The sequence below is a fragment of the Strigops habroptila genome, chromosome 4, assembly GCF_004027225.2.
Source record: "Strigops habroptila isolate Jane chromosome 4, bStrHab1.2.pri, whole genome shotgun sequence".
Taxonomy (NCBI): domain Eukaryota; kingdom Metazoa; phylum Chordata; class Aves; order Psittaciformes; family Psittacidae; genus Strigops; species Strigops habroptila.
The window spans coordinates 63078369-63105903 of record NC_046358.1 but is presented as its reverse complement, the minus strand read 5'-3'; the positions used below and the strand labels follow the sequence as shown (position 1 = coordinate 63105903).

Here is a 27535-nt window from a genome sequence, read left to right as displayed (position 1 = left end):
GTTAAAATCTGTGTCAGGAAAATGGTACATGATTCTAGCTTAATATGAAAATAGAAATGTGTGTGCTAGCTTTGGAGAATGTATTACAGACTGTCCAAGAGTCTGGTTACTTACTGTGCTTACAGGCTCTTAACAAAGACTGCTTGTAGGTAGTGTTAGCTATTGTTATGCAGACTAGCACATCCTGCAGTCACGTCTTCATTTAGGTCGCTGAAGCTTTTCCTTTCAGAAGACTTCAGCATTTTCACATTTCTGTGAAACTATAAAATATAATATATTAAAAAAACAATGGAGCTCCTTTTCGGTCATGAATTAAACCTCAGTTCCAGTTTTGCCACAGGCTTTTAGGCTCTAAAATGTGGTACTAGAAGTGAATATTTATGCATCTTTGAAGCAATTCTTTTCATTCTTCTTTTCAGCACCTTGTTTTTGGAATCAAGTCTTTCATTGCCTACCTGATTCCAGACATGCCTAAAGACTTGTGTGACAGAATGAGGAGAGAGAAATACTTAGTCCAGGAAATGATGTATGAGGCTGAACTGGAGCATTTGCAGAGAGAAAGGAAAAAGAATGGGAAACAATATCACCATGAATGGCCTTAGTCACTACCATGCTGCAACAAAAATACTGTTTGGAAATTGAAGAGTGCAGTTACAAAATGAAGTCAGAGTCTGGCATCAGTGTATGAGATACACAGTGTATATATGTTCTTGCTGGGCAGGACACTTGCAGGTTTTGGTGGCAACTGGAAGATAGATGCTTCTGATGAAGGAAATGAAAAGCCTTACCTGTAACAGGTCTGTGGTGAGTCGGCAACTCTGGTCAGAATTGGCACTCAGGAACATGCAGACAGATAAAAAATTTGGACACCGTGGTTTAAAAAAGGCAATGAATTTTCATGCTGTTTGTGAAGATAATAACAGCGTAATGGAAATAATAGAAAATTACCTGTCAACTTATACAGTAAGGGCATGACTAAAACCAACTTACATGATATCCACTACTTCTACGGCTTCTGATTGCTCAGCTCCATCTGTAATGCCTCTGATGAAAAGAGCAGTTGTTGCCTTTGTGGCCATAACTTGATATAAATGATCTTTCAAGCTTACTGTTTTGTCAGGTTTGTCCTAGTCTCTTGTTGAGATTGTGGATGTGGTCCTACCCTAAAAAAAGGGGTCTGTGGCTGCTTAATATATACTATGCAGTTTAATACTTGCACATCAGTGTTGTTAATTTATCCTTCCAGTTGAAAACCAAAAATTCTAAATTCGAAGAGGAAACAGCAGCACTAAGAGAATGCATTGCATTGCCCACATTGCAGCTCTATTTGAAAATGATGTGGCTGTTGAATTGCCTTTCACTTTTGTGTGCAGAAAGGCCACCTCCACATGCTTCCAGGTTGAAAGATTTGTCATTTTCATGCTCTGGTGTAGCATGCAGATGTCTAACTGTGTTACTGTTCCTTTTGACCTGTCTGGGCAATGATTCCATGAACCACAGAATGCTAACTTGAAGTATTCTCATAATCGTGCAAATGACTTTGTCCTCAGTATACAAATAACTCTTTATAGTATGCAAGCTTATGCAGATATATATAAGGCATATAGTATAACATTGTGACTTGCTTGTTCAGGGAAGGAGAAGCAGAGCATTTTATAACAATGCTCCTCTTCTTACTGTGAATGTAAATGCTCCAGTAATGTGCACTTCTTTTATTGGCATAAATAAGTCAAAGCATGGGAGTTAGATACAGGCAGACATGTATACAGGTTGTATATAAATGCACACACACACACAGTGTAACAGTGGTTACTTTTAGATTTTTTAATTATTATTTGTATGCCTTCTTACAGTTTGGGGAGGGGGGGGTTTGGATAAAATCACTCTAGAAAGTAGATGTTCATATAAAGAATCAAATTTCAAGTTTTATGTGCACACAGCAGTGTTGCTTATGGTTATAGTCACATTTTGGTGATGAAATTGCCTGTTGCTAATGTTTCATAATACGGGAAAAGAGCAGCACTTAATTTAAACAATCTGAGCGAGTGTGCAGGGTTACCTTGCAGAGAAGGGCATGGAGAAAGAGAGTTCCAGTCATTCTGTTTCTCTTGTATAATTCTAAAATGTGCTTCTCTATATTGGATGAGAAAAAATTACAAAAACAAAGAGTCAACAAAGAACAGTAACTATAAAGGCTGCAAATTTTAACTTTATTTTTAGGGATGAAGCTGCAGCAAAATCACTGCTGACAGATATGAAAAGACCTGAATTTTTACTACTTACAGTACCCTACTGAATAAAAAAGTGTGATTCCAGTATGCACTTGCATGTATTAGCACAATCATTTTATTATGCATATAAAATTAATTTTAAGAGTCAAGAGCCCATCAAAGCAGATAAGTAGGATCTATTATATCCAGAGGGCATAGCATCAGACCGTAAGTTCTTCAGCCATTTCATCATATTCATGAGATTTCTGGATTAATTCCAGCTCTCTGTGACCAGACAAGGCAACTGTAGGAGTATCTACAGTATTGCACAAAGGAGGGAAGAAATTGGAAGGTCTGGTCTAACCAGATACATTACCCTTTAGTTCTCTGATGAAGGGCTGGTGGAACTTGCTTCCCATATTTTGGAAAGTATGTTTTGTTCCTTCATATTCTGGGTTGTGTATTAAGTTCCTCGGGAGTCAGAAATAATTAATGCACTTTCCTCAGTGCTTATAGAATCACACAGGTTGATTTAATCTCTTGTCTCTCTTTTCATTCTGTGGATTATCAAGCACCGTTTGACAGCATTAACCATGTGTCAACAGCTTCTGTTTCTGTGCCACGTAGTAATAGTACTTCAGCTCTTCAGCAGGTCACAGATGAGCTCTCTTTTTTTAATGTTTTCTCTAAAATCAAAATACTTTGGCTGGCCCAAGGCAAAAGATACAGGATAAAATCAGGCAAAAATCAGAAATACTAGTTTATACTTCCCTGTTTCTGCTGTGGCTATTAGCACATGTCAATACATACTTAGGCAAATTCCAATTGGACTTAAAAAACACATGGGAAAGAAGTCCTTATTCCAGTTGGACCTAAAAAACACATAGGAAAGAAATCCTTTTTGTAGTTGGGATTTAAATGTATATGTTATTAATGATTTTCAACACTGCTGTATAGGAGTATATCAAAGGCAAGCATGTAGATCTGACATTGTGCATTTTATGCACTGGAAAAGCACAGGAAGTTCTGGAGAAACACTGTGTGTCCTCCTTTATTTTTGGAGGACATCAACAATGTCTGAAGGTTTTGCCACTACCTAGCTGTTTGCTTAAGCTGAGAAATCTTTTTGCAAGGCTTTGTTTAGTATGCTGTTTGCATTGACTGCACGTTATTTTACTAAAGTATAAAGCACACTCTGTCCTCAGGAATAATATATTTTATGAATGGTGAATGATCTTTTCATATGCTAAATATTGTCTTTCCAAACAAATGACCAGTATGAATAGACTGTGCATGCGAGCTGCATTTGTAAAATCTGACAAAGCTTTAGAACTTCAATTTGTGCAAAAAATGCTTTAGGTCATTGCAGATCTAACCTGTGACAACTTTGCTCTATGCATGCGCCCTTAGAGAGACTGCATGAGCAACTAGATATTTTGAAATATGAAGGATTAGTCCAAAATGTCTTAATTATTCCTAACCAAATTCTGTGTCTTGATTCAGACAGAAGAAATTTCCATCTCAGAAACAGCAAAAAGTCCATGTAGATTATACACATCTCATTTCTTACAACTTTTTATTCTAAATTTGTGCCTAATGTGTGAGATCTGAATTCTAGTGACTAAAAAAGGAAAAAAAAGAATTCTGCTGCATTAGCCGTCCTAATGAGAAGTTCCTTCTTAGAGCTCAATGTCTGTCTCCATATAGATGGAGGCATTAAGAGCTCAGTATTCACAACTGAGCACTAACAGGATTGTGTGAAGATTGAGCACAGGCTCTCAATTTGTTGTGCTGTAACCCAGTTTCCTTACCAGAAACAGTACAGTGTTTGAGCATCCTGATAGAGTACTAATATTTGGAAACAAAGCAAATGACATGATGGTTACTTTTAGATTTTTCTTTCCTACCCCTTTTTGTTAAAGGATTTATAAAGAAAATGTAGGTGAATATGGAAGTTAATGTTGATGATAAGGCTAAAATTTCCATGGTGATGATGGATGATAAGTGGTTTTTTGTTACTGTTTCTTTGGAAGTGCTCATCTTAATTTGTACAAAACACGCATCAGCTGTTTCTATGCCATTTTCCAACACCAACTTGTCTTAGTTGTTTTCTGAGGATCAGTTTGGCTCATTGTGTCCTATGGAAAGCTCAAAAGAAAAATGTCTGGGGGGCATAGTGAAAATAGGTTAATGGGTACCTTAATGTGTAAATTCCTGAATCGCTGAAGTTTCTTTCATAAAAAGTTCTTCAGAAGGAAAAAATATCTTGGGAAACACAGCTTTAGAGTGTTAGTATGGGGAAAGGCAAGAATTTTGGTGATATTTTATTCCTAATGTACTTAATGATCAGCCTAATGTAAGTCAGTAGTGCTGTTTGCTTGCTGTGGCTTCTTCCATTTCACACTCCGAATGGGAAGGCTGCCAGATAGAATTTCTGGAGCCATGGGATCCAGAGACTTAGTAGGACTGTGAAGTTCTGATGCACTGATGCCATGTAGGACTGCGAACACCTACATGGCATAATGGGCCTTATAAATCTTTTGCATTATGTCTCAGTTCATTCAGGGGTAAATTAATACATACATATTTAGAAGCATCCTATCATTTTGATTAACCGAAGATCATCCGTGTCCATAAATTGAAAAGAAACTGAGAAGGTTAGCATGTAGTTAACTTGCAAGTGTCACAAATTTTCATTAAAACTATTGAAAACTAGGGGTTTTTATATACACTGGGCAATGACCATATCAATAAAACTTATTTTATACAAACAGTGTCGTGGTTTAAGCTGAACCCAGGACAAACAGCTAAATATGAAGGCAATAAGGTTAATGGAAAATCAAACTATCGCATTTTCTATTAAGAAGTGTTGCACAGGAGAAAGGGGACAGAGATAAAAACAGTGATACCAACAATTACTTACAATACAGTAATACTTCCAGATGCCTTTTATTTTTCTTAATCCTCATAAACTATTGATGTTGCTTACTTGGGGGCAAAGGTTGAAACAAATACATAGCCAGCCTTTCATAATCATGTTTATTTGGTGTTAACACTGACACTAGAATTCAAACAGAATTCCACGTTTAGACAGATTTGTTGTTTTTTTGTTAGTTCAAATGCATACTTTGTCTAAAAGGCGTGCAATGACACTTTTGGCAAGCGTTTAAGTGAATTACAAACCTAAATTCATGTGGTGGAAAATTTAGCAGCTTGAAAAGATCCCTCTGTCTTTTCATATTGAACCTCATGCTCACAAAGCCCATGTTCTGCTGGGGTAAAATGCAACAAGCCAGCGTGTGGAGGCTGAGGAGGAGCAGAGGAAGCAAAATGCTCCTCTGCGCTTCAGCAGGTTTTTCTCCAGAACTCTGACAGGTTCTGCAAAACTAGGGTTTGAAGATGGAGCATGGCAGCAATCCTCCTAATCCTTCTCTTTTTCTCACTCTTTACTTATCCTCAGTGATAAGTAAATCACTAAGTGATTAAGTGATGCCTTCTTGCTGACAGTCCAATTTCCAGGGCAATTCTGTAACTGCAGAAGTTTTTACAGGCTCTTTTTGGATGTGATGTCCCTAACTCAGAAGCCAAAGCAGACAGTGCACAAATGCTAGTTTGTCTGGTGCTTTTTACAAGTTGGTATGCACTGGATGGAGCGGTGGGAGGAAGCACAGGGTCTATCAACATGAGCCAGTAGGCCACCCGTTTCTGTCCTTTCAGCCCCTCTCCCAATCACTATATGTTGCACTCCTTATATCCCTCCCCACACACATCCTGAATGCCCTACATAATCCTAGCATTTTTAAATCTATATAATTGACAATTTTTCTCTAATATTGACATTGGCAACCACATTTATCAGAAATTTGTATAGGCGTGATTTTGGCATAATCATGATAGCACAATGTTAGCACGACAGCACAAAGTTGCAACAGCACAACAAGGAACTATAGAGATACCACTTTGCTGTTCCATGTTACACAGGAACTTTTTAAATCTGGGAATGGGATTTACTTATGGAATGTTAATGGCGTATTCCCTCCTCACTGCACTGGAAATTATCTTGTGCAAGTTCTGTTCTAACTTGTTGCCCTAACCTCTATAATGTTTTATGTTCTCTGTAGTTTGCATTCTTACTGGCGTGAGCTAGTTAGGATGCTACTGGGGGAGAAATTATGATTAAACCAAACGTAGTCTAAAGCTAACAAGATTCTAACCGCAGGATGTTTTTTTCTGTTAATAATGAAAAAAAATTTGGATCACCTTTTAATTTTGTGTTCTATTTAGATGACTCAGAATTTTGTATTGAAAAATCTTCCAAACTGTTGGCTCTGATTTTTACCTAGAGTAGTATCAATGTAATTTCAGTTCTTTTAAATAATGTCATGTAAAATCTAACTGAATAAGATAGCTCAGTCATTTTTTACTTGGATAGTCCTGGCTAACTTGCCATATCATGATCATAAGAGATTTCCGACAATGTGTATATATTTGAAATTTATGTAATATTTAAATACAACGTGGTTTCTAATTAAGGAATAAGACTAAAATCTCAACTATTTTTTCTATTCATAGATCCGCACTTTGTAAGTAATATTTAAAATAAGACTACAGTGCCACAGAGCGTTTCAGAGAAGTTGACTTTCATGCAGTGCAAGCTAGAAGTTCTTCTGGCGTGTCAGCTTTTGGTTTCTTTTATGTTTGAAGATTACTTTTACAAGCCCTTATGTACCCGAGAACTAAAAAAATTCACTGAAGAAAAAGTTGTTGATCTGATTAACTATTGTAAGACACTTTTGGCATAAATTTGTCTTTGAGATGCTGTTTACTTTACCAAGGTTTACATGTACAAATGCAACTACTTACTGTATCATACACATTTGAATATTGCATTTTTTCAGTAATAAACTTGGGTATCTTTGAAAGAGGTTTAAAGCTTCATTATTCCAAACATTCAAAGTTAATCACAAAAAAAAAAAAGGATACACTTGAAAAGGGAGTGCTCATGAGCCTTCAAACCATAGTAGTGTAAGGAAGTAATGTAAGGGTTAAACTTGGCTTGGACACCTTTAACTTTTAACAGTTAAATACTGTATTTAGACTTACATCTAGACTCACTTTTCAAATTTTCAGTCATTTCTGGTCTATGATTTTCACTAGTGACTAATGATTTTTTAAATTTAAGCTCTTGTTTTGGAACTTACATGTCCCTTGCCTCTTAATCTCACTTTTTCAAGTCAGCAGGCTAGCACTTCTCTGGAGGGATCAATGGCTCAGGATGTAAGTGAAATGAGAAGATAAGAAGGTAACTGTAAACAACACTGATGTGGATATTTAAGCAGGATGGTAATTTTTCTGAATTCAGGTTTTGCCAGGCCACATCTTTGAATCTTGATAGAAAACTGAACTGGCGATTAATGATTTTAGCTGTCATACTAAGTCCACATGTTGGATTTAGTAAAACCCTTGGAATGCTTGGCTTCTTTACAAATATAGGAACCACTTGGGCTTGATGAGCAGCTTTATTTGAAACAAAACTAGTACAGAAACATGAAGTTAAAGATAAATTCTCAAGGATTTTTCTTCAAAACTGTTCCGAGAGAATGCAATTCTAGCCAACCTAACTCACTGGGGGTTTTTTTGACGTTAAATGGAGAAATTAAGATTCTCTTTTCTGGCAGAGGACTTGAAAAGATACTAAATCTGCAATGAATCCAATGTTAAACTTGTGAAAATGCTAAACTTGTGAAAAAATACAGTGTGCAGAGCATAATAATACTGCAATGAGTAAGTGCCTTGAGAAATATTTAGAGCAGACTTGGTTGTTTTCACAGTTAGAGGCTTCTGAATCAGATATCCACCAACTACACCAGTACAGAGGGTTTTTTCATCCGCTGGCCCACTGCATAGCTTCACAATGGTTGTTTTGAACCACTTTCTCTCTGGAATTATTTCACGTCCTCAAACATGATAGTTAGCCTCTCCTAATCTAATGTAAGCAATAATGTGTGTAGCCATAAAATATAAATGATGCAATAGAATTATTTACTGAATTTATATTTCCACCTTGCTAACCATAGCAACGCTGGAAGCATGAAAGTATGACATGTGAGACGACAGGCTGCCAGTCAGACTCAGCTATAAGTTTTTATGAGATTATAAATGTGGGGTGAAAGGGGTGAACACAAATATTGACCTAATTCTCAGTTTGCTGGCAAACTGCCCCACACAAGGAAGGCAGTGTCATTTACAGACTGCTCTTTCTGTTCTCTAATTGAACATCCTGGGACCGTTCCCAGAGGTAGGACATAAACAGAGATGGGGGAAGTAACTTCAAGGACCGGGTTGTCCTAGATTTATATCATAAAGATGGTCGCTAATAAAGCAAAAGCGACAGCTAGGTTCTTCAAAGCGGCGGGAGCTAAATATATCAGCTGGGTCCATAACTAAGTCGTCTTTGGTATTCAGTCTGTTACATTCAATTACAAGTTTTGTATAAACACAAATACATTCATCTAAAAAACTACATTCAAACATTTATCAAGGTGAGAGGGTGATCTGTTGAGTTTGATTTACAGAGGCAAGTTTTAGAGAAAATCTCTCACTGGAACAGAATCTTAGTGGGTTAGGTATCTTCTTCCAAGATGTTTTATCAGATCAATTATTTTACCTAATTATGTGTCTTTTTTTCAAAATTCAGCACTTTCAATCAGAAGGCATCATCATCAACTGTCATTTTGTTTTCTTTCTTGCATAAAGGTAGTATATGGAACTTTCTGAGCTGAAAGGATGTCTTTCCAAGACAAACATGGATAAAGAACTATCCTGAATTTGAAGTCAAATTTGTTACTCTATCCTATAGCTTTTACAGAAAGACATTACAAAGAAATCTGAGTTCCACAGAGGAAGCAAACACAATCAACTCAGTCACTGAAAGACCAGTCTGGTCTGTACAACATTCCTGTGAGAAGGCCTTTTGTGACACCTAGAAGTAGCCTGACCTCTCTCCTCTTCCCTCCATTAGAGGGCAGTTGACAGTCTCACCTTAGTGAGAGACCTCAGAAACTACTCCAAAGTCTTAATTTATCTCAAGTTCCCCTTTGCAACTTTCCCTTCAATGACTGGTTAATGAACAGAGCATGTGATACAGATACATTGCAGCTACTTCCAAGCAGGAGCTTCCACAACCAAGATTCATGAAACATTTCTTCTGAAGTAGCAGTGCCTCCAAAACCCCACTGTCTGATGATTTCCCAGGTCTGTTATGAAATTTATAAATAAAAATATAGCCTTAATTGCTGTAGAGAGCAGTTCATCCCTCTTGGTCATCTACAAGCTGATAAATGTGATAATAAAACCTCAAACCTGTTCATTTCTGAAGCTGAAGACATAAAGTTTGATTAAATGTCCCTTGTCTCTCAGCTTCTAAAGGCGAGATTCTCTGCTCATATTAGTATAGGATTTTTCCTCAGGATTGTAACCAGGGAACTGGCATTTGTTTTCTTTGTCGATACTATCCTTGAAGGTGTCATCGGTTCCAGTTTGATTTGCAGTAACTTTAGGCAGATCTTTTTCCAAGTCCACCTGAGGAAAAAAAACCAAAACACCACCTTAGTAGTTTGAAACCTGTATTCATGGCTTATTTTCTTTGGTTAAAGGCTATCTTGTTGCAGTTTGAAATTCTGAGATCCTTTCTTATAAATCTTTTTATTTCACTACATAAAATGAGTCTCATACCCACAAACAGGCATTCTTCAGTGTGTGTCCCCTCCATACATAACCACTGATTTTCTCATTTCCCCATGGAAAGTCTTTGGCAAAAGCCACAAAACCAACTTCTCACAACATCTCTGTTCATGTGAAAGTCTTTAAATGTGCCCTCAGTGCATTGAATTTAGATTTTAATTTGCACATTTATGTGCATTTTAGTGGATTGGGTTTTAGTCTGGCCTACACTTGCCCCAGTGGTTTCACACTGCAAATACTTGATTAATATTATTCTACATTTTAAGCAAATACAAGGCAATAAATGCATCTGTGATTTTGCTTTTACGGAGTTGGATTTTTTTACTTCAGAAAGGTTCTAGATGAAGTTAGCTGAGCATCTAAAAGCCAAGTGAAACAGCTGAAGCAAATATAAAGGCACCCCTGCTGCTCTCCAAATGAAGCCATCAGCTTTAATGCCAAACTTAAGGTAAGCTGTGTGGAGGGACAAGTTTCTATGTCAGTCTTGCAGTTGAAAGATTACTTTCTGGATTTAAAGGGTACTCTAAAGGAGATCAAAATATTCATGTTGCTTTTTGTAGTGATAGGACAAGGCTTTAGACTGACAGAGGGGAGATTGAGATGAGACATTGGGCAGAAGTTCTTCCCTGTGAGGGTGGTGAGGCGCTGGCACAGGTTGCCCAGAGAAGCTGTGGCTGCCCCATCCCTGGCAGTGTCCAAGGCCAGGTTGGACGGGGCTTGGAGCAACCTGTTCTAGTGGAAGGTGTCCCTGCCCATGGCAGGGGGTTGGAACTGGATAAACTTTAAGGTCCTTTACAACCCAAATCAGTCTGTGGCTTTATGTCCCTTCTCTACACGTAGCAGATTCTGCAAACTGTTACAAGAGCACAGGAGAAGGAGATGCTCATGCTGCATGGCTCATAAAACCCAGAGACACCTGTGAAAGAGTTGGCCTGCGTCTGTGGAGGTGGTGGGCCACAGCCCCTATGTGCTGGTGGTTGCAGCTGATGGGCTGGCAGTGCTGCCCTGGAAGGCAGAGGCCCTGCTGGGTCTGAAGGTGAGGATGGCAGAGTTCCAAAGATGTGTGAGTGTTCAAGTTTTTTTCTATGGCTTGATGGGAGGAGGCAGTAGCTCAATGAACTGCTGGCAGAGTGTAAAGTGCAGTGCTGTCCCTGCTCGGCTGGTGGAGTGGGGTAGGCACTGAGCGGGAAATTAGCCAGCATTTCACGGGTCGCTGGCTGTCCAGAGAGCTGTTTGTTTCTAGAGCTCGTATGCTGTGTAGTCAGGGGATATAGGTAACTTATTGCTGCCCAGCACTGTTCAGGGGTTGGCTGATCTCATTTCCAGTCTGTAGTCCTACACAGCATCCCTTGCATAACTTTACAGAGGGGTTGGTGAAGGTTGTTGTGCTCTTCGTGTGATGTCTTCGTTCTTATGTACACCTGCTGCTCCAGCACCATGGCAGGGCCAAGCTGTGGGCTCAGGTACTCACCTCTCTGCTGTCGTGCTGCACACCACACCAGAGCAGAGCTTTGAGTCTGTCAGACCAAAAGCACAACAGGTTGCAGACTGGTTGGATTAACACTGGTGGGATATCTTCTCCTTTGTTAGGTCCTGAAAGGAGGAAATAATTTTACACAAGTGTATGGATAGCTAGGTTTCTCAGACCATGAGGTGGGGTGGAGCAGGATCAGACCCCACAGCCCTCTGCTGAGTCTGCCTCATGAGCTGCTTGCTAGGCTTTTTTAAAGCTCTTTTAGCAGCCAAGTCAGATTATTATGCAAAAGCATTTATATATACATATGTATATATTGAATACCAACCTGTTATAAAGCTTATCAACAGCCCTGTGATGGCACAGCCTAGGCAGCCTATGGCACTGAAGTACAGGTAGGACAGGGAGTACCAGGTATCTGCCAGCAAAGGTCTGTGAAGAGGTGACAAAAGCAGCTGTGATGACCAGTGGGCACATTTAAGCTGTTTCGACTACGGCAGCAAAATACAGCTAACACTGCAGCTGGTGTATGATCTGGCAGTGTGCTCCCATCCCACCTGGTGTTTACTGGCTGCACGCTGTGCCAAAACACAGGCTTAGGTGGTGATGATAGGGAAAATACCTGTCTGGAGCCGCTGTGGGAGCCGCCATTGTCGTCAGTACCTTGGTGCTGTTAGCTAGTGTGCAGTTGAGAGTCAACAGTTGCAGAGGAACAGACTTTGTCGGTGGAGCAGGGTAAATGAAAGCGCCAGTACCAGCCCAAAAAGCTATGGTAATCCCAGCTAAGAGGCCTCCCATAGCACCCTTGGAAGGTATAGAAAGATAGTGTTAAAGGTGGTGCATGGGAAAGTCTTCTCTGTGAAAGTGAATTAGGGAGGAGTAGGTGATCACTGGTCTCTGTCAGTGTAAATCAATTCTATTCTCTCTCAACCAAGGTATAAAACAGCAGGATTTATTGCCCTCTAGTAATAAGAGTTGAAGCTAAGAACCGTGACGATCAAAACTGTGATACAGAGTTTAGTTTTACTGCTGGGTAAATGTGATTGGACTGCTCAAGGGGCAATATGAAGTGAGCTCATAATTGTGTTTTGCCTCAGTTAGCAAAGGCAGAGCAATTGAAATCATTTTGTGTGTCCCAAGGTGAATACAGGCTGGGGCGAGTACTGGATATCTTTGTGTTAATGAAAGAGAGGAAACTCAGAAATAAAAATAATTAAAAAAAAAAAAAAAAAAAAAAAAAAACAAACCAAAAAACCCCCCACCTCCTCATGTGAATCTAATCACCAATTATTCCACAGTTGGGTAGAGTTAAATTCAAGTCGGATAAGTTCAGCAGTGAAAAGGGATCTCTAAACAAATCTTGAACGCCTCAGGCTCTAAATCTGAAAAGCAGCCCAGAGACTAAATCTAAATAACCCAAAAAAATTTCAAGATGGAGCTCTAAGAAAACAACACCAAGAGGCTTTCTTTAGAGAAGGATATTTTTTTTTTTTCTTACCTTCCAGTTAGCACAAGGAAACACAATTCCCAGAGTAAATAATCCCAGCATGGGCCCCCCGCACATACCATGGATGGAGAGGGAAGCCTGGTGATGCAGAGAAGAGACAGGAGCTTAGTGCAGCATCTGGAGGAAGCATGAGCAGTTCTGGTTTTGGTGTGGGAAATGGTGCGGGTGAAGAGAACAACAGTGATTTCAGTGACAATTAAAGAGGGAATCACAGTATCATTTGCCAGGAGTGGGTAAATAGTGAAGGAATTGGGGGATTTATGATTATTATTTTTTTCTTAGTTATTTCTCTCAGTGAAGTGTACACAGAGATTGTTCAGCATATGTATAATCCAGCAGTCCCCAGGGCTGTCAGCATTATTTGTTCAGTTCATTGTCTTTCTATTCGTTCATGTTCAGCTTATGGCATTTCTGAGGCAAGAGATACCTGCACAACTCCTCCCAGCAGCGATGCTGCTGCAGCCATCAAGGTGCACAGGACACCGTATAATACACCTGGAAAAGATGAGGCAGCAAGGTTGTCAGTGCTGGTTAATAGTGTGGATGATTTCTAATTCATCTAGTGTCTGAAGTGACCAGGCAGTGTGGAGGCCTTTGATGTTTAAAGTGGACAATTAAGCACCCAGCGGCATCTTGCATGAAGTCTTGGGTTTTCGTTAGTTGGTTTTCTGATGGAATAGAACTTTGCAATGAAATTAAGTTAGAAGTTATGCCTCATGTAGAAATGTTCCTGTTTCTGTTGCATTTAAATAACCCTTTTAGACTAATCTAATGAATTAATTGAGCAATGAGAAACAACACAGCTTTCTTCCTTTCACACCAGTTTTAAGTTGTGGGAGACAAAACTCCATGTAGCAGTCTTGAGTAAAGCCAACCAAAACTTGTCTAATGTGCTAGCAGACATTGGTGTCAGAGGTAAACATTGTCTTTCTAGGTCCTGAGAGCAAGTAAGTACGTAAGTGGGAAAGCCGGAATAGAGAAAGCTAGACACATTTAGAGAAACAGAAATTGTATTGGTTTGGCTCCTATCTGGTCTTTACCAATAGTAATAAATCGTTATGATATTATTACAGTACTTATGAAAAGGTTATAATATTACTGCAATAATTCTTCCAAGTATCTTAAAATTCAAACCACTTTGCTTGATGTTAATGATCTGGTTTTTATTTCTCTTACAAATTTTTATTTTTCTCTGAAAAGCTGAACAACCTGCTTATGCAACACTCTGCATAGAAATGTCTTATTTTCCTACTATAAAATCATAATATTTCATAGTGCTACTATAGATTAATGTTGTAAAAAACTACACTGATATTCTTTCTGTGTTGTAAAGAAGATCCCAGAGTGTTTCCCGATATTTTCAGTGGAAAGAAATTGTTTTGCAGAGGTTTTGAGGAGTGGTTGCTGATGCTAGTCTGTATTTTTTTCTGTACCATATAGTGCCCATGCTTAATTTTACTGAAGCATCAGGCTGATGTTCATCCTGAGAGTTTATAAAGGGTTACACTGTGGAGGTTTCTAAAGCAGAAGTGTGTTTCTGAACAGGTGTCTCTAGACAGTGCTGTTCATTACACACAGAACCTCTCTCAGAGCCAACTGAGAGTCTGAGACTCTCAAGGCTCAAAGCGTATAAAATCCTGCCCTATTTTCTCCTGCAGTAGTAGCAACTGAGGGTATGGATGCTTTTGGTGTTAAAGAAATGGATCCCATCTAGGATACCTACATAAGCCTTTGCTGATCCATGTGCTCATCTTCTCTGAGAGGTTTGGGAAACCTTTCTTGACCAAGTCTTCAAATGTAACAGTTGCTAAAGCATTGATGCTGGCAGCTACCGTGCTGTACAAAGTGAGAAAAACATTAAGTAACTAAGAAGCAATATGTATTTATAAAAAAATGCTTCCTTTTGTTCAGCACTAATACGCTTCAAGAACTGTACATCTCACAGTATTTTTCACATATGCTGCTGATGCTAGTGAGGTTTCTGTCCCTTCTGGGATTGCAAGGGGCTCTGCTGCATGCTGGCACAGAACAAGACAGAAACTCATCCTGACTGACCCTTCAGTTTACCAGTCTGCAAAGTCCTTCAAAATATAGGCATGCTCCAGAATAAAAGTTCTACTCCCTTACAAATCAAAGGATGCACAGCGACAACTGGTGATAATAGGCATTTTGTGGAGGAACAGGGTATTTTCTCTCAGAACTGAAAAATATGGAATAGGGGTAGGCTGGAGATTATAGGTAAGTGAATGAACACACATTTGGTGAATACAATCTCTGTGAATTTGTTGTAACATGACAGGGTCTATACCTACAGCATGGTATTTGGTGCTTTGTGCCCTTTACTGTGTTCTTCGTCTCCTGCCAGGAAAAGCCAGTGCCTTTTATGCAGGGATTTTTGATGGTGTTTTTTTCCCCTCTGCTGTTTTGATAGCTCTCTCTTGCTTTTTCTACAGATAAGAGTCTTTAGAAAAAGCCTGTTGGAGATTGACATTATTCAAATACCACATAGTCACTGTGAACTTGACTCCTCTCTCTTGAATGTCCTATGAAGTATTGATGTTTGGCCTGTAGAGGGTAGAAACTACAATAAGATGCAGCACCACCATAGATTTTGAAGTTCTAAAGAAGTTTTAAAAGTTCTCTATGCAGACGTCTCTTTTCCCTAGTCTAACTCTGCTTTATGTACAGATAGACTTGCTGAAAAGCTTTCTATCCCTATCTGGGATATGGTGGCAGTGAGGTTCAGTAAAGGCAATTTCACCAGGAGCGGCTCCAAAGCTATCTCAGGAAGCGAGCTTAGGTTTTCTATTCTTTTGTCTGTATTGGTACTGTTATTCTAAAATATATTTGGGATAAAAAGATACTGGCGAAGTGGAGCTAGACTTTGGCATAAATATAATACAACTCAGCAAAGCACTACTGCTGCTTCCTTGAATGTTCTGGGTTAAACAGCTGGGCTTTTTTTAGGGTTTCATATTTTGGTCTTATTCTGGGTCCTCAAAAAATCAATCCTACACAGATAAATTGTCACTTCAGGATCACAGACCTTAGCGTTCCGCTGAATGCACAGGCAACGAACAGGCCTGGGACTCCTGGCATCGAGGAAAAAATGTCCATAACAAAATACGGCATGAGCTGGGGTAGAAGAAGCACAAGAGCAACACAAGCAGTTAGTTAAGATTTTCCTGGATAATGGAAAAAAAATAGTTGCTGTAGAGCATGTTGCTAAATTCTGGGTTCGTTTGAACTAACAAGAGGTGTCAGAATTTGAGCAAAGAGGATGTGATTTGGGGAAGTGCTCAGTCAGATTAGCACAGCAGGAGCACCAGAAAAGATGTATTCTAGCCCTGATTCAGCAGCCACCTTAGCCTGAGTGATGACAGGACATAAAGCAACCCATGAAATCTTAACTGTCTTCATGCGTGCTACATCTGGGCCCAAAGCAGCTCCTACTTATAATAATGGGTATCTGTACCTGATCAGGTGCTGAAATGAACTCAGCAGTCCAAGGGTCACAGCTCTTGTAATGCGAGTACATCACCAAGCCACAAAACACTGCACACACGAGGACTGCCCACAGTCCCAGCAAGTTGAGGTAAAGTGCCCTAGAACAAATCAGAGAAATTGTTTGATAGAAAATGCATACAAAAAAGCTGTTACAAGTTAGGTTTTTTCTAACTTTTTAGGGAGACACCTAAATCAAAGCTAGCTATATAATTCTAAGCTAGCTAACTTATTTCTTAAAAGCATCAGGTAAGAAATTCTGTGTAATACTGATTAAAAAAATATGTGGAAACATACAGCCTTGCTATAGGGCAAGGATGAAGGTTCAAGGCATACAGGTGGAAGAGACCAGTAACTTGGACACAGAGCAGGCAGCATCAAGCACTGGGTCTGTCCCTCCTGTCCCATGCAAGAGCAGATTTTTGTCTGTTGGGGCTTGTTGTTTTTCTCCTGTCTCGGTGCTTGGGGTCAGGCTGGGCATCAGTCAGCAGGTGGTGAGCAATAGTGTTGTGCATCATTTGGGTTGGTTTGTTTGTTTTATTCTTCTCTATTTCCTTATAATAATATTTACCTTATTTCAACTATTATGCTTTTATGTCAACCCAAAGGGTTTTACCTTTTTTTAACTCCCTATCCCACCAGGGAGAAGTGGGTAGTGAGCAAGTGGCTGCGTGGTGTTTAGTTGCCATCTGGACTTAAACCCTGACATCTCCTTTTAAGCCATTGTAGGTATTCTGTCATGGTTGCAAAGTTGCCATGCAAAGTAACACACCTGGTTATTTTTCACTAGCCCATGGAATGCGTGTGAGTGACAGCATCTGCTGGGGAGGCTGTGTGGCTGTGGTTCAGTAATCCTGTAGCTCTCAAGAGCTGACAGGTTTTATATAACCCGCATCATGTTTGGACATGACCTTCTGCAAGGTCTCTTGCTAGGGCCTATTCACAGCTGTGCTACTGGGACCTGAAGGTCTTTCAGAGCTTATTACTAGTGATGTTCTCACTGTTGTGACTTCCAAATGTTTTTCAGAGACTGAATTTTCCACAGGATAAATTCATATAATCCAGCATGACCTTAAGAAAAATCAGTATGATTGCAGCTAGCACAAAAGCTAACTGCCTGAAGAAGGAAAAACCTACCAACCCTTATGCTTTAGCCAACTGGGCAAGAAATTTGTGCTAGGCATATGGAAAAAAAAGTCTGGTGGTTGGGTGTCTAGCTATGCATATACTAGTGCTGGTTTTGGGGAAGACCTGTATGTCTATATTTTGAAGTTTCGCTTGGCTCTTTGTCATTGAGTCTAATTATTCTTCTGCTGTAGAATATTAATAACTTACTGATTTAATTTTATTTAGATAATACCTTGTACTGTAGTGCTCCATTAAATCATTAACCACTTTTAATACAATACAACAAAACCAGAAGTCCAATAAATATGTTTTACCCATGAAGTTATAGATAGCACAGCTTCTGTGTTCGCATTTTTTCCATACTCTGCTTCCAAGGATTAATTTGGCCTGACCCCAAAGTAATAAACTGCAAGAGGTTAATAACTATCTGGTTTTATTTCTGCATTTACTTATGTCATTCAGGGCCAGAAGGAGTAAGGCTGTCAGAGCAAAATGAGCTATTTTTTAACAAACCTGACAAACTTAGAATTCCACGTCAGTATGTTTGATTGCTAGAATAGGTTAATGGCAGGTAACTTACAGTTTAGCGTGCTTTTCTGATTTGCAAGAAATGCATCTCTGGATTGTGGACTGATTAACTCCATAGAGCCCTAGCCATGTAAATGTTCCCCCAATAACAATTGTCCAGAAGGTGTGTCGTCTCAAGGGATCGACATCAAAGCTAGAAGAGAGAAAGAAGCAAAACTCAGTTCACTTATGTAAACACACATGTCTTTAGCAAGGGGCAGGTGATTTTTCCGAACTATCCACTATGTCCTACCCGCTGAATTGGGAGTACTTCATCGGTAGTATGTATCCAGTGCTGAAAACATCTAGTGTGGTTAGGTTTGGAAGTTTTTTTACTCTTATATTGGAACGTGTTGCTATCAATTCAAGATAAACATATATCATGCAGAGTCAGTCAGTCAGAGGATGGATTGATTGAGATAAATCACATTTATAAGGCTGCTTATGCTCAGATTTCAAGTCTGTGTCACGCTGGAGCAACAGACCTGCAAGCCATCCTGCCTGGGACCCTGCCTTCTTCAAGGAACAAAGCCACTTGCTAAACTCTATGTCCTCCAAATTCCTGATTAAATCATCATTCTATGTCATTTCCTTTACAAGAAATTGCTTCAGCTGCAGTGTTACCTATTTTTTATCAACAATGAAATTTCATTACTCAGTAATTCTAAGCAGTACATCTTTCTGTCTTGCATCTGTCATCTTTGCAATTCTGCTAATCTTGATAGATATAGCAGATAACATTTGACCTTGCTGCTATGTTCTGTCAGTGACTTGCCTTGAGCAGTGAGCTTTTCAATCAACGCCACAAACAGCCAAAGTAAGGTCAGTTTTCTATCCCAGTGAAGTGGTGCACCATTGCTGGCTGCTGTGGTGAGTGTACTTAACACAAAGTGCCAAATTTATGAATAGAAATTGAAAGATATATACAATTGGAAGAAATAATTGGGCTATGTTTGTAGCTACACAAAGAAAAATGGCAAAGCTCCTTTTCAGTTCAGCGGGGCTTTGATTTCTTCAATGAGCGTAACAGAAAGAGGAGTTAAGCTCTCCTGATGGTCAACTGCATTCCCAAGAATCGAAGTAGGGAATGGACTTTTCCGAGTCACTGAGGTTGTTCACTGATAATATAATAACAAGTCTGACTTTTTCTGACTTCGTGAGAGTATGGTTTCTAAACATTAAATATACAAAAAAGAAAAGGTTTGCACTATTTATTTCTTACTCAAATACATTTAATCGTGCTCCTTCATAGGCAACTTCCCAGACCTTGGTTGATCCACCATTCAGAGTGGTTCCTCGAATCAAAACTGTCGTGAAGCCAACCACCATGACAATCATTTGAAATGCATCTGTCCAGACAACAGCTTTTAATCCACCCTAAAACAAACAATGTTTTTATGTATGCTTTTATCTTCTTTCCTGTTGTTCAAATACAGCAAAAAGTAGAAAGACCCCTTATTTCAGGAGCTCAGAAACTGTATGTAGAACACCTAGCAAATCAGGGCTCTTCATATTCTCCCATGAAGGTTGTATTTTTGCAGGCTAGAAAATGACACAGCTTTAAAAGGTTTGTCTACAGTCATATGAGAATGTTTGACTTCCAGTTAAATGCTTTCTTCTCCTGCCTCTTTTTTATGCATTTGAAGAAAATATGGTGCCATGGAACAAAAGCTTAGGGAATACAAGCTGGTCTGTTTGTACTTCCTATAGCACACCCTACAATTCTCAGAGCCCAGTGGTCCACAATTAGCTTAACTCAGAAAAAGAGCTCTAGAAAGTTTTCAGTTCAGCTGTTTTCCACAGCTACTTTCGTATTTAATCAAATCTGTACTAAAGCAGCATAATAAGTGTTTTCAGCAAGGGTGGACTGAAATAGTGAACAAATTCCTTAGTGGTAATGAGAACAGAAATGAGGCTGTGTCCTGAGCCCTCTGCTGCTTCCACTGCAGTGTTTGTCTTTTTTGTAACCCTGAGTCTCATGTTGCTTCCACTCAGAAGAAAAGCTCTCTATGACCTGTTGATTGGCCTTCCTAGGTTTTATCACTCTGTTCTTGATCTCGGGTGACACCAGAGGCACATTTTTCATTACGATGTTTTTCAGTCTATAACTTGTAAAAGATAAGAAGAATCATCTTCTCTCAAAAGATTTAGTGTGGCACAGGAAGGTTATCACCTCCTTATCTGGGCTCTGCTTCAAGCTGTCTGGTTTAAACCTAGAGACATACAGCAGAGGATTTGAGAGGAAATAATTTTTTCTCCAAATAGACTTAGTTCCACAGAGTCTAAAAGAAATTTATCTCTATGTTCTCCTACTTTAAACCTCAGTCAATTGGAATGTATTTAGAAGCCACCCTTCTGCGATAGCCTGTCATGTAAAAAGCATGGTTGAATTAACAGTCTATGTTCCAGCTGTTCAGTTATGCCTGTCACGTACCAGAGTGCAATAGAAAGTACAGACAATTCCTGTTGCAACCACAGAGCCCCAGAGATCAAATCCAGTGACTGTGAAACCAAAGAAAACCAAATGGTTAGTGAAATGAAGATAGGCCATCTGGATGGTAACAGAAAAGCTATGATCCTTTAGCTTCAGAAGGATGGGAGTAAGTATTAATTTTACTCATTTGTGTCTATTAGGAGCTTTGCTGGATTGTTCAAGTTTCTTAATACTACAGGATACTGGTTTGCATTGTTGTTTTCTTGCAAATTGGATTTAACTAGCTTTCAAGCATGCAAAAGTAACATGTAAGCAGAATAACTGCAGAGAGCAAAAACATCATTCCTATGGGGCACAGCTTTATAAGGAATGCTTTCTGTTCTTAGTCCAGAATTTTCTCTTGAGAAATCAAGTTCTTCAGATATTTCCAAGGAACCCTAAGAACAAATCCCAACCCAAACTAAATTCCATTCCCTCCAACTAGGAACAGTTTAATGCTAGAATATGCTGCATTAAAGTAATTTTTCCTGTTCATTTTAGTTCATAAAGTTGCTTTACAAAAGATGCTCAAATTTTGGTTTGGCTTATACTGAAGTCTCTCCCACCAGGAATAGTTTGTGAGGGCAAATCTATTTGTAAAGGTTCTCTTCTTAGCAGAGTTAGTGTGGCTTAACAGCAAACACGAATTGTCACATAAGATTCAGTTGAGCTCCAGAAGGAAGCTCTATGCTGTGTGAAGGTGGGGTCAGACAAACTGAGCACAACTCAGATGACAAACAATGAGAAGAGACTCCTATTCTCTGTCCAGTTGATTTTAGTGAAATCAGGAGTTAGGCCATGGCAATTCTTTTTGCCCTATTGCAGTAAAATTACCAATCCCACCTATTATGATGGATGCTGTATGTCTGGTTTGCAAAGATTAATTGAAGAAGTGTGCAGACAGACAGCGGCATGGCATTTGGCTCCAGCTACAGGGAATAGAGTTATGCCCATGGGAACCTGAACACAGGAGACAGGGAAGAGGGGAATCAAAGTACAGAGTACGGTCTTGGATCATCAGCTTGTACTGTGAACTTTGTCAGGATGTTGAGAAATTGTTCATTGCTAACCTCTTCAGGTAGTTACTGAGTGCAAAGCAGAACAGAACAGCAAATGTGAGGCTCCTGCTAATGCACTGGTGTGAGAGAGATGTGGGGAGTCAGAAATGCAGAGCTATGAGGAGCAGGCAAAAACCTTCTTACAGAACTTTTGTGGATATATATTTATTTTTTTTTTTAGACTTTGTTTTCTTCATTTGTTCTGTTTGCCTTGTTGTAAGGTTATTTGGGGTTGTATGTAGTGCAGCATGGGAACTCACCTTGGTTGAGTGCCAGTGATGGAGCATAAACCACTATTCCTGTGTAAAGGATCTGAAGGAGAAAAATGAAAAAAAAAAAATTTAATGAAAGTGTATGTGAATGCTCAGGGATAATTTTCTGTTTAGAAGAGCAAAATACGAGATCTGGGGGTTTCTATAGATCAGCTTATCTAATTGTATCTGGCTTTCTGTTTCAGCCTTTACAAAACAAAAATCTTTGGTTTAACCTCTTTCTCCTTAAAGGACCATTATTTGCTTTGATATTACTTATTTCACTAGATGACAAAAATACCCTAGTCAAGTAGAAAGAGGAGCTCTTGGGAAAACACAAAAAGTGATACTGAAATAAGGTGCATTGATCTTGGAATTTAAACATCCATTTTTCTATTCAAACCCTTTCAAAGAAGACTCAATGCTCTCGCATGTATGTTCTGACAGAACTGAGGGAGAAACAAAGCCTGAAAATAAGTAAGCATTCAAATCTGTTGCTAAAGGTTTTGGAATTACTGAAATGGAATTAATGTAGAAAGAAATGTCTTCAAACATCCCATAAAATTCATCTTTCCAGCAAATACATAACTATGTAACTTTCTGAGATGGTCCCTTCTGGGGCCATCACTGGGTTGGACCTACCTGGGCATCCCCCCAGGATATGCCACATGCAACAGCTTTCAAATGGGATACCTTCACCCCACCAACATAAATGGTAACTGATGAAATAAATGTACCCAGTACAGCTTGTTTAGCTTTTCAAGAAAGACAGAATCCACTCATTTGAAAAGAGAGACAAGGGAACATAATGAGATCAAGAATTTGACAAGCTGTGAGAGTTCAGCAAAATATCCAAGTGTCAAAGACAACAAAAATGGCACTTTTAATCCTAAACAGGAAAAGTTAGGAAAGCTAAAAACTTAGGAAGGCAACCATTCATTCTTTTTAACATTCACAGGCCAAGTGAAAAAATAAAGGACAAAAGAGTACTCATTAAAACATCTCATTATAGACAACGTGCAGTCTGAGATTAGTCTGTCAAAATAAATGTTGAATGAAATGGGCATAAACAGAGTCAATGGCTTCTCACCGTCTGCAGGATGTAGATCAGCGTTGCAGCAAGACGGACGATCTTGTTAAATCTTAACTCCAAATACTAGGGAAAAAGTGGAATCTCAGTAAATTGCACATGTAGCATCTGTGACACAGCTATTAACCTTCTGTTTGCTATGGAAGTAAAATTATTGGCAGCTGGCACTGCTGCTATGAGTAATGAGCAGGAGAGCATGATTGTTCTTACACATAGTGATCATTATGTGTGAGAAATCTCATCAGTAACACGTACTTGAAGTTGTATGTTGGGTTGCAGTACTCGGTATTCTTTGATTTGGAATAACTGAAAGGAAAAGAAATTTAAACTTCAAATGAAGGTACGCTCCAACTGTATGAAGAGGAAACTTGAGGTCATCTCTAGGAGAAATAGTGTGGTTTGACTCCTGTAGTGACCAAAGTGGTGGTGGAACAGATAGAGAAGTGGCAACATAGAATAGAGTTCCACAGTGCTTGAGCTAAGCTGGTTTTCTTGCTTGCCCTGTCTCAGTCTAAACCCAAATCTGCACATCATCAACATGGAGCAGCAAGCCGAGTTCTTAGGGACTTGCAGCTAGATGTAGGGAAGTGTCCCCAGTTACCACACAACTGTAGAGGTGAGTAGCTCTCTAGCCCCAAAAGTCCAGCTTTTAAACCTGAGCCACCACTTGGAGTCTCTCTGTAGAGCTGACCAAAAAAATTACATCTGTGACAGCATCCCACGTAGCCATGCGTGGGCTGGGTCTCTCCTTGGGCCATAGTTTCGTGTGCTCCCAGCAGACTCCAGGCATAGGCTGTACGAGTCTTCTTTCTTTTACAAGTCTCTAGGTATAGTTCTTCCAAAGCAGCTTCTTTCTTATTAATTTTGCTCATTTTCATCTTTCTTGTGTCTCTTGCATAATAAGCCCCATAGTCTGCCATACAGATAAACAGCTAATTTATATAACTTGTTTCTAAAAATAATTCCTCAAGCCAGCAGAGTCATTTTGAAGGGCTCTCTGGGTGCAATGACAGCTTAGGTGGTTCAAATGAGAAAAGTAATTCATTCTCTGATCTTGCACCAAAACCAGCTATACAGAGTGGTTACTTGTGGCAGTGGCAACAGATGGTCAATTTTACTTTTTTCCAACCTGGAACTGACTTATTTCCAAATACCCAGGCAGAGCTGTTTGACCAAAGCTGCTCTTTGGGTTCGGGCTTAGAGAACATGGGAAGTCTTCCTGTTACTCCTCATGAACTCACTCAGCTTTCTTCATCCAACTCTTGCTGGGTTCAAACTGCTCACAAACAGGAGAGACCAAATTTGATGCTGTTGATTAAAGTGACTAAAAGGCTATTCCCAAATGCTCAATAGCTGCGCTGTGGTTGTGCAGGTGGCAAGGGCTGCACACTGTGCTCCTAGCAATAACATCACAAGGTCGGCTGAGTGTTTTGATTTTTCTCAACTACTGAACAGTCATATGGAGAAAATAATGTGTTCCAGGAGGAAGGCCAGGCAAAAACTCTAGAAAAATCAGAGGTTGTTCATGTAATTTCATTTCATAGAGAATCCCTGAATTCATTCCCCAGCCCTGAGTAGGTTTGGTTTGGTTTTGGTTGGTTTGTTTTGAAAGAGACCTGCTGCTGTCTTCCTCTTTATTCCTTCTTTCCACACCAATAGTTATTAAATATCTACTTGACTATTTTTTTGGATATCAAATAGTCCTCTTTGCTATTAAATTGGACCAAATTGCCAGCTCTAGACCAAGTTTGAGTTGGATACTATTGAATTTTGTACTTAAAGTCTGTCTTTAATACCTACTCTGCAAAAGCAGGTGTATATATATATTAAGAAAAAAAAAAAAAAGTGGAATAGTTACTTATAAGATCAGAAGTATTTGGATACACTTAAAATATTTTCCATCTGTAACTTCATTTGGTGCTGGTGTGTAATCCCTTCTCCTGTCTTTGCTGTATGTGCGTAACAGGAACTCTGACCCTTAATTTGTGCTTTCAACTTATGCAATACAAGTAACCAGTTTGAGTAGTGCCACCTGGTTTGGAAAAGAATTAGTGCATCAATATACTTGTTCTGTAAAACACTGTAGAAAATCTTCTGTCAGAGCTTTCTCTCTAGGAATATCTATATGCATGATACTGACTTTTACATTAGAATAGTGCCTTTTTAAATTAGTTTTGCTTACCTCATAAGTGCTTGTAATGCCAGATCTGTAAAATACAGGTAGAAAGAGTTCTGCAGTAAAAATGATAACAAGCGCATATGAAAGAAAGAACAGCACAAAGGATGCCCCATAGCGATAGACTTCGGAGGGTGTCCCCAAAACAGTCACTGCTGACATGAAGCTTGTTGTGAGAGAGAAGGCTATTGGTCCACATGTCATCTGCTTACCACCCACCAAAAATTCCTTTGAAGTTTTCTTTTTTCTCTCTTTAACTGCAAAAAAGACTCCAATGCTAGCACAGACTAAAAACAGCCCTGCAAAAACAACATAGTCCCAAGCCACAAATTTTTTGACTTCTGGAGCTACAAAATTTGACATAGCAGCAGTTGGACAATTCTCTGATGTGGAGGAGTCTGGTTTTCTGTAGCTGTTGCTCTGAACAGATGAACTCAGTTGACAGCAAAGTTGAAGCTTATCTGTAGCTCATCAATGACAAATTATAAACAGCAAGACTATTCAGCTAGGAGACTTTTTTTTCTTTTTTTTTACCCAGTTCAATCCTAAGGAGGAAGAAAAAAGTAGCTAAGAATGAGTTAGGAAGGTGCTGAATGCACTTAGACCCTAGTGCTACTGATGTTTCTGTCAGGCTGGAGCAGCACATTCAGCTGTGAAATCTGTAGTATGCTCCCTTTTTATCTGTGAGATGTTAATTTACCGTTAAACATTAGCCTGACACAGTGACTTGATCTGACTCTTTTCTAACCTGTCAGCATTTTTAAATAAGAAAATCAGAGCAATAAAGAAATAAATAAACTACAGCAAATTGAAGGAAATGTCCATGTACGGACTTGCAACCTCACTGATGAGTTTCTTTCCACAGGAGCAATTCCATCATGTGGTTAAAAACTAAACTTGAACATCAGCGACAGGGTTCAGAATTGTCCTTTGACATTTGAAGTGTGTTCTTTGGTGTAGATCCTCTGGAAGTCAAGGCTGCCTTAAAGAACTGGAGCCTTTAACGCTTAGAAGTGACCATGGTGCTTTCCTCTCATGAGCTGTAGCCAAGCCTAGGGGTGTTTGTGAACCCAGGGCATCTCCAGATAAGCAGAAGTGCAGTTTGTGCTACATTGTTTGAGGATGACTTTCAGTTAGAAACTGATTTTTCACTGACCACCACTAATAATTTTACTTACAGCTTGTGCAGGTTCATGTGGGAGGTGGCTTATTTTATTTATCCATCTACAACTTGGTCAGACCTGCAGGAGGAGCAGGCCAAAGAGAAGGAGATTGAACAACAGCAATGCTTTTATTTAACTATGTCTTCAGTATAAATTGTTCAGTTCAATTAATTACATTTCCCTTTTGTGACTTTTGTTGTGTTGTGTTTAGTTTTGTTTTTTAATAAGTGGATATTTTATCCCTATCTATGCCATGACAATACATTTTCCAAAGAAGCATGCAATGACTTGTCATCCTGAAGGATTAACTTGTTCAAAGAGGTAATGTGTGTAGTCGCAGCCCTGTGGGAAGAGTGGAGGGTTCAGTTTGGAGACAATTCAGAAAAAGATGCAGTATCTTGGAGTAGCCTTTAATAGCAAAAGACCTCTTCTTCAGCCTTGTCTCGGCTGGGGATGGATCCTCACTTCTCCTTAAATCATCAGTAAACAGAGATGGTTTTGCTGCATCAAACGTACCTTGCAAATTAGTGGGTGTCCACACCTGAAGCCTTGCCTGTTCCCATCCATCTGCTCAGGAGAAAGAGAAGTACATGTACAGCAATCTTCCATGCTTAGCACAGAGTCAGAGAAAAACCAGAACAGCCTGTGGCTTAGAAGTGACTTCCGTCCACACATGCAGAGAGATTGTGCAATTTTTGTGGTTGGTTTCAGTGAGACAGTGTAAAAAGGGGAGTTAAAACGTCTATTTCTGCTGCAGAATGTGAATTAAAATAAACTAACAAAAATGCAAAGATACTTCTTAAAAGGCACTGCTTCATGAAGTACTTTTAGTCCCCAGGAGTTAAAATAGTGTGAAGTGCACACTAGTGAGGTATGATCAGCACCTTGTGAGAGCTGGGGTAGCAATTAAAGCTGCCATAGCATTGTTTGTGCTGTAACCTATGGGCAGTGTGATGGTGGTGTGTTGCAGGTGAGAGAGCAGTAAACCATTCTGCCTCACTGCGGATCAAAGTGAGACAGTATAGGTAATGCTCTACGAATTCTCATACAACCACCTCACAGTATTTTGTTTATCTAAGAGTATCCTCATCTGTAGTTAATATTTCTCTTTTGTACAGAACAAATGTCTCAAGGGGTGTCCACTCTTAAGAAAAACAGCAACTTTCACTTGCCAGGCGTTCCTCTGCTTTT

The 27535-nt window shown here is 39.3% G+C and overlaps 2 protein-coding genes across 5 annotated transcripts in view; one reads left to right on the top strand and one right to left on the bottom strand.

The window, feature by feature from the left end:
• ANO3 (anoctamin 3) overlaps positions 1 to 7132 on the top strand; it is a 204430-nt gene extending 197298 nt beyond the window's left edge. For all 4 annotated transcript variants that reach the window (XM_030483533.1, XM_030483534.1, XM_030483535.1 and 1 more), the window contains exon 27: positions 420 to 7132. In XM_030483533.1, the coding sequence (XP_030339393.1) occupies positions 420 to 602 (183 nt within the window). In that variant the 3' untranslated portion in view covers positions 603 to 7132. The remainder of the gene's footprint in view (positions 1 to 419) is intronic.
• On the bottom strand, positions 1801 to 25833 carry SLC5A12 (solute carrier family 5 member 12). Its single transcript, XM_030483537.1, has 16 exons — positions 25188 to 25833; positions 23006 to 23071; positions 21925 to 21976; positions 20568 to 20635; positions 19356 to 19510; positions 18147 to 18287; positions 16410 to 16539; positions 15981 to 16069; positions 14658 to 14770; positions 13362 to 13429; positions 12926 to 13012; positions 12050 to 12231; positions 11756 to 11859; positions 11425 to 11546; positions 9573 to 9791; positions 1801 to 3082 (listed from the first exon to the last, which is right to left on the bottom strand). Exons 1-15 carry the CDS (start codon positions 25542 to 25544, stop codon positions 9633 to 9635), a joined length of 1893 nt encoding a protein of 630 aa, XP_030339397.1. The 5' UTR covers positions 25545 to 25833; the 3' UTR covers positions 1801 to 3082; positions 9573 to 9632.
• Between the last annotated feature and the right edge of the window lie 1702 nt (positions 25834 to 27535).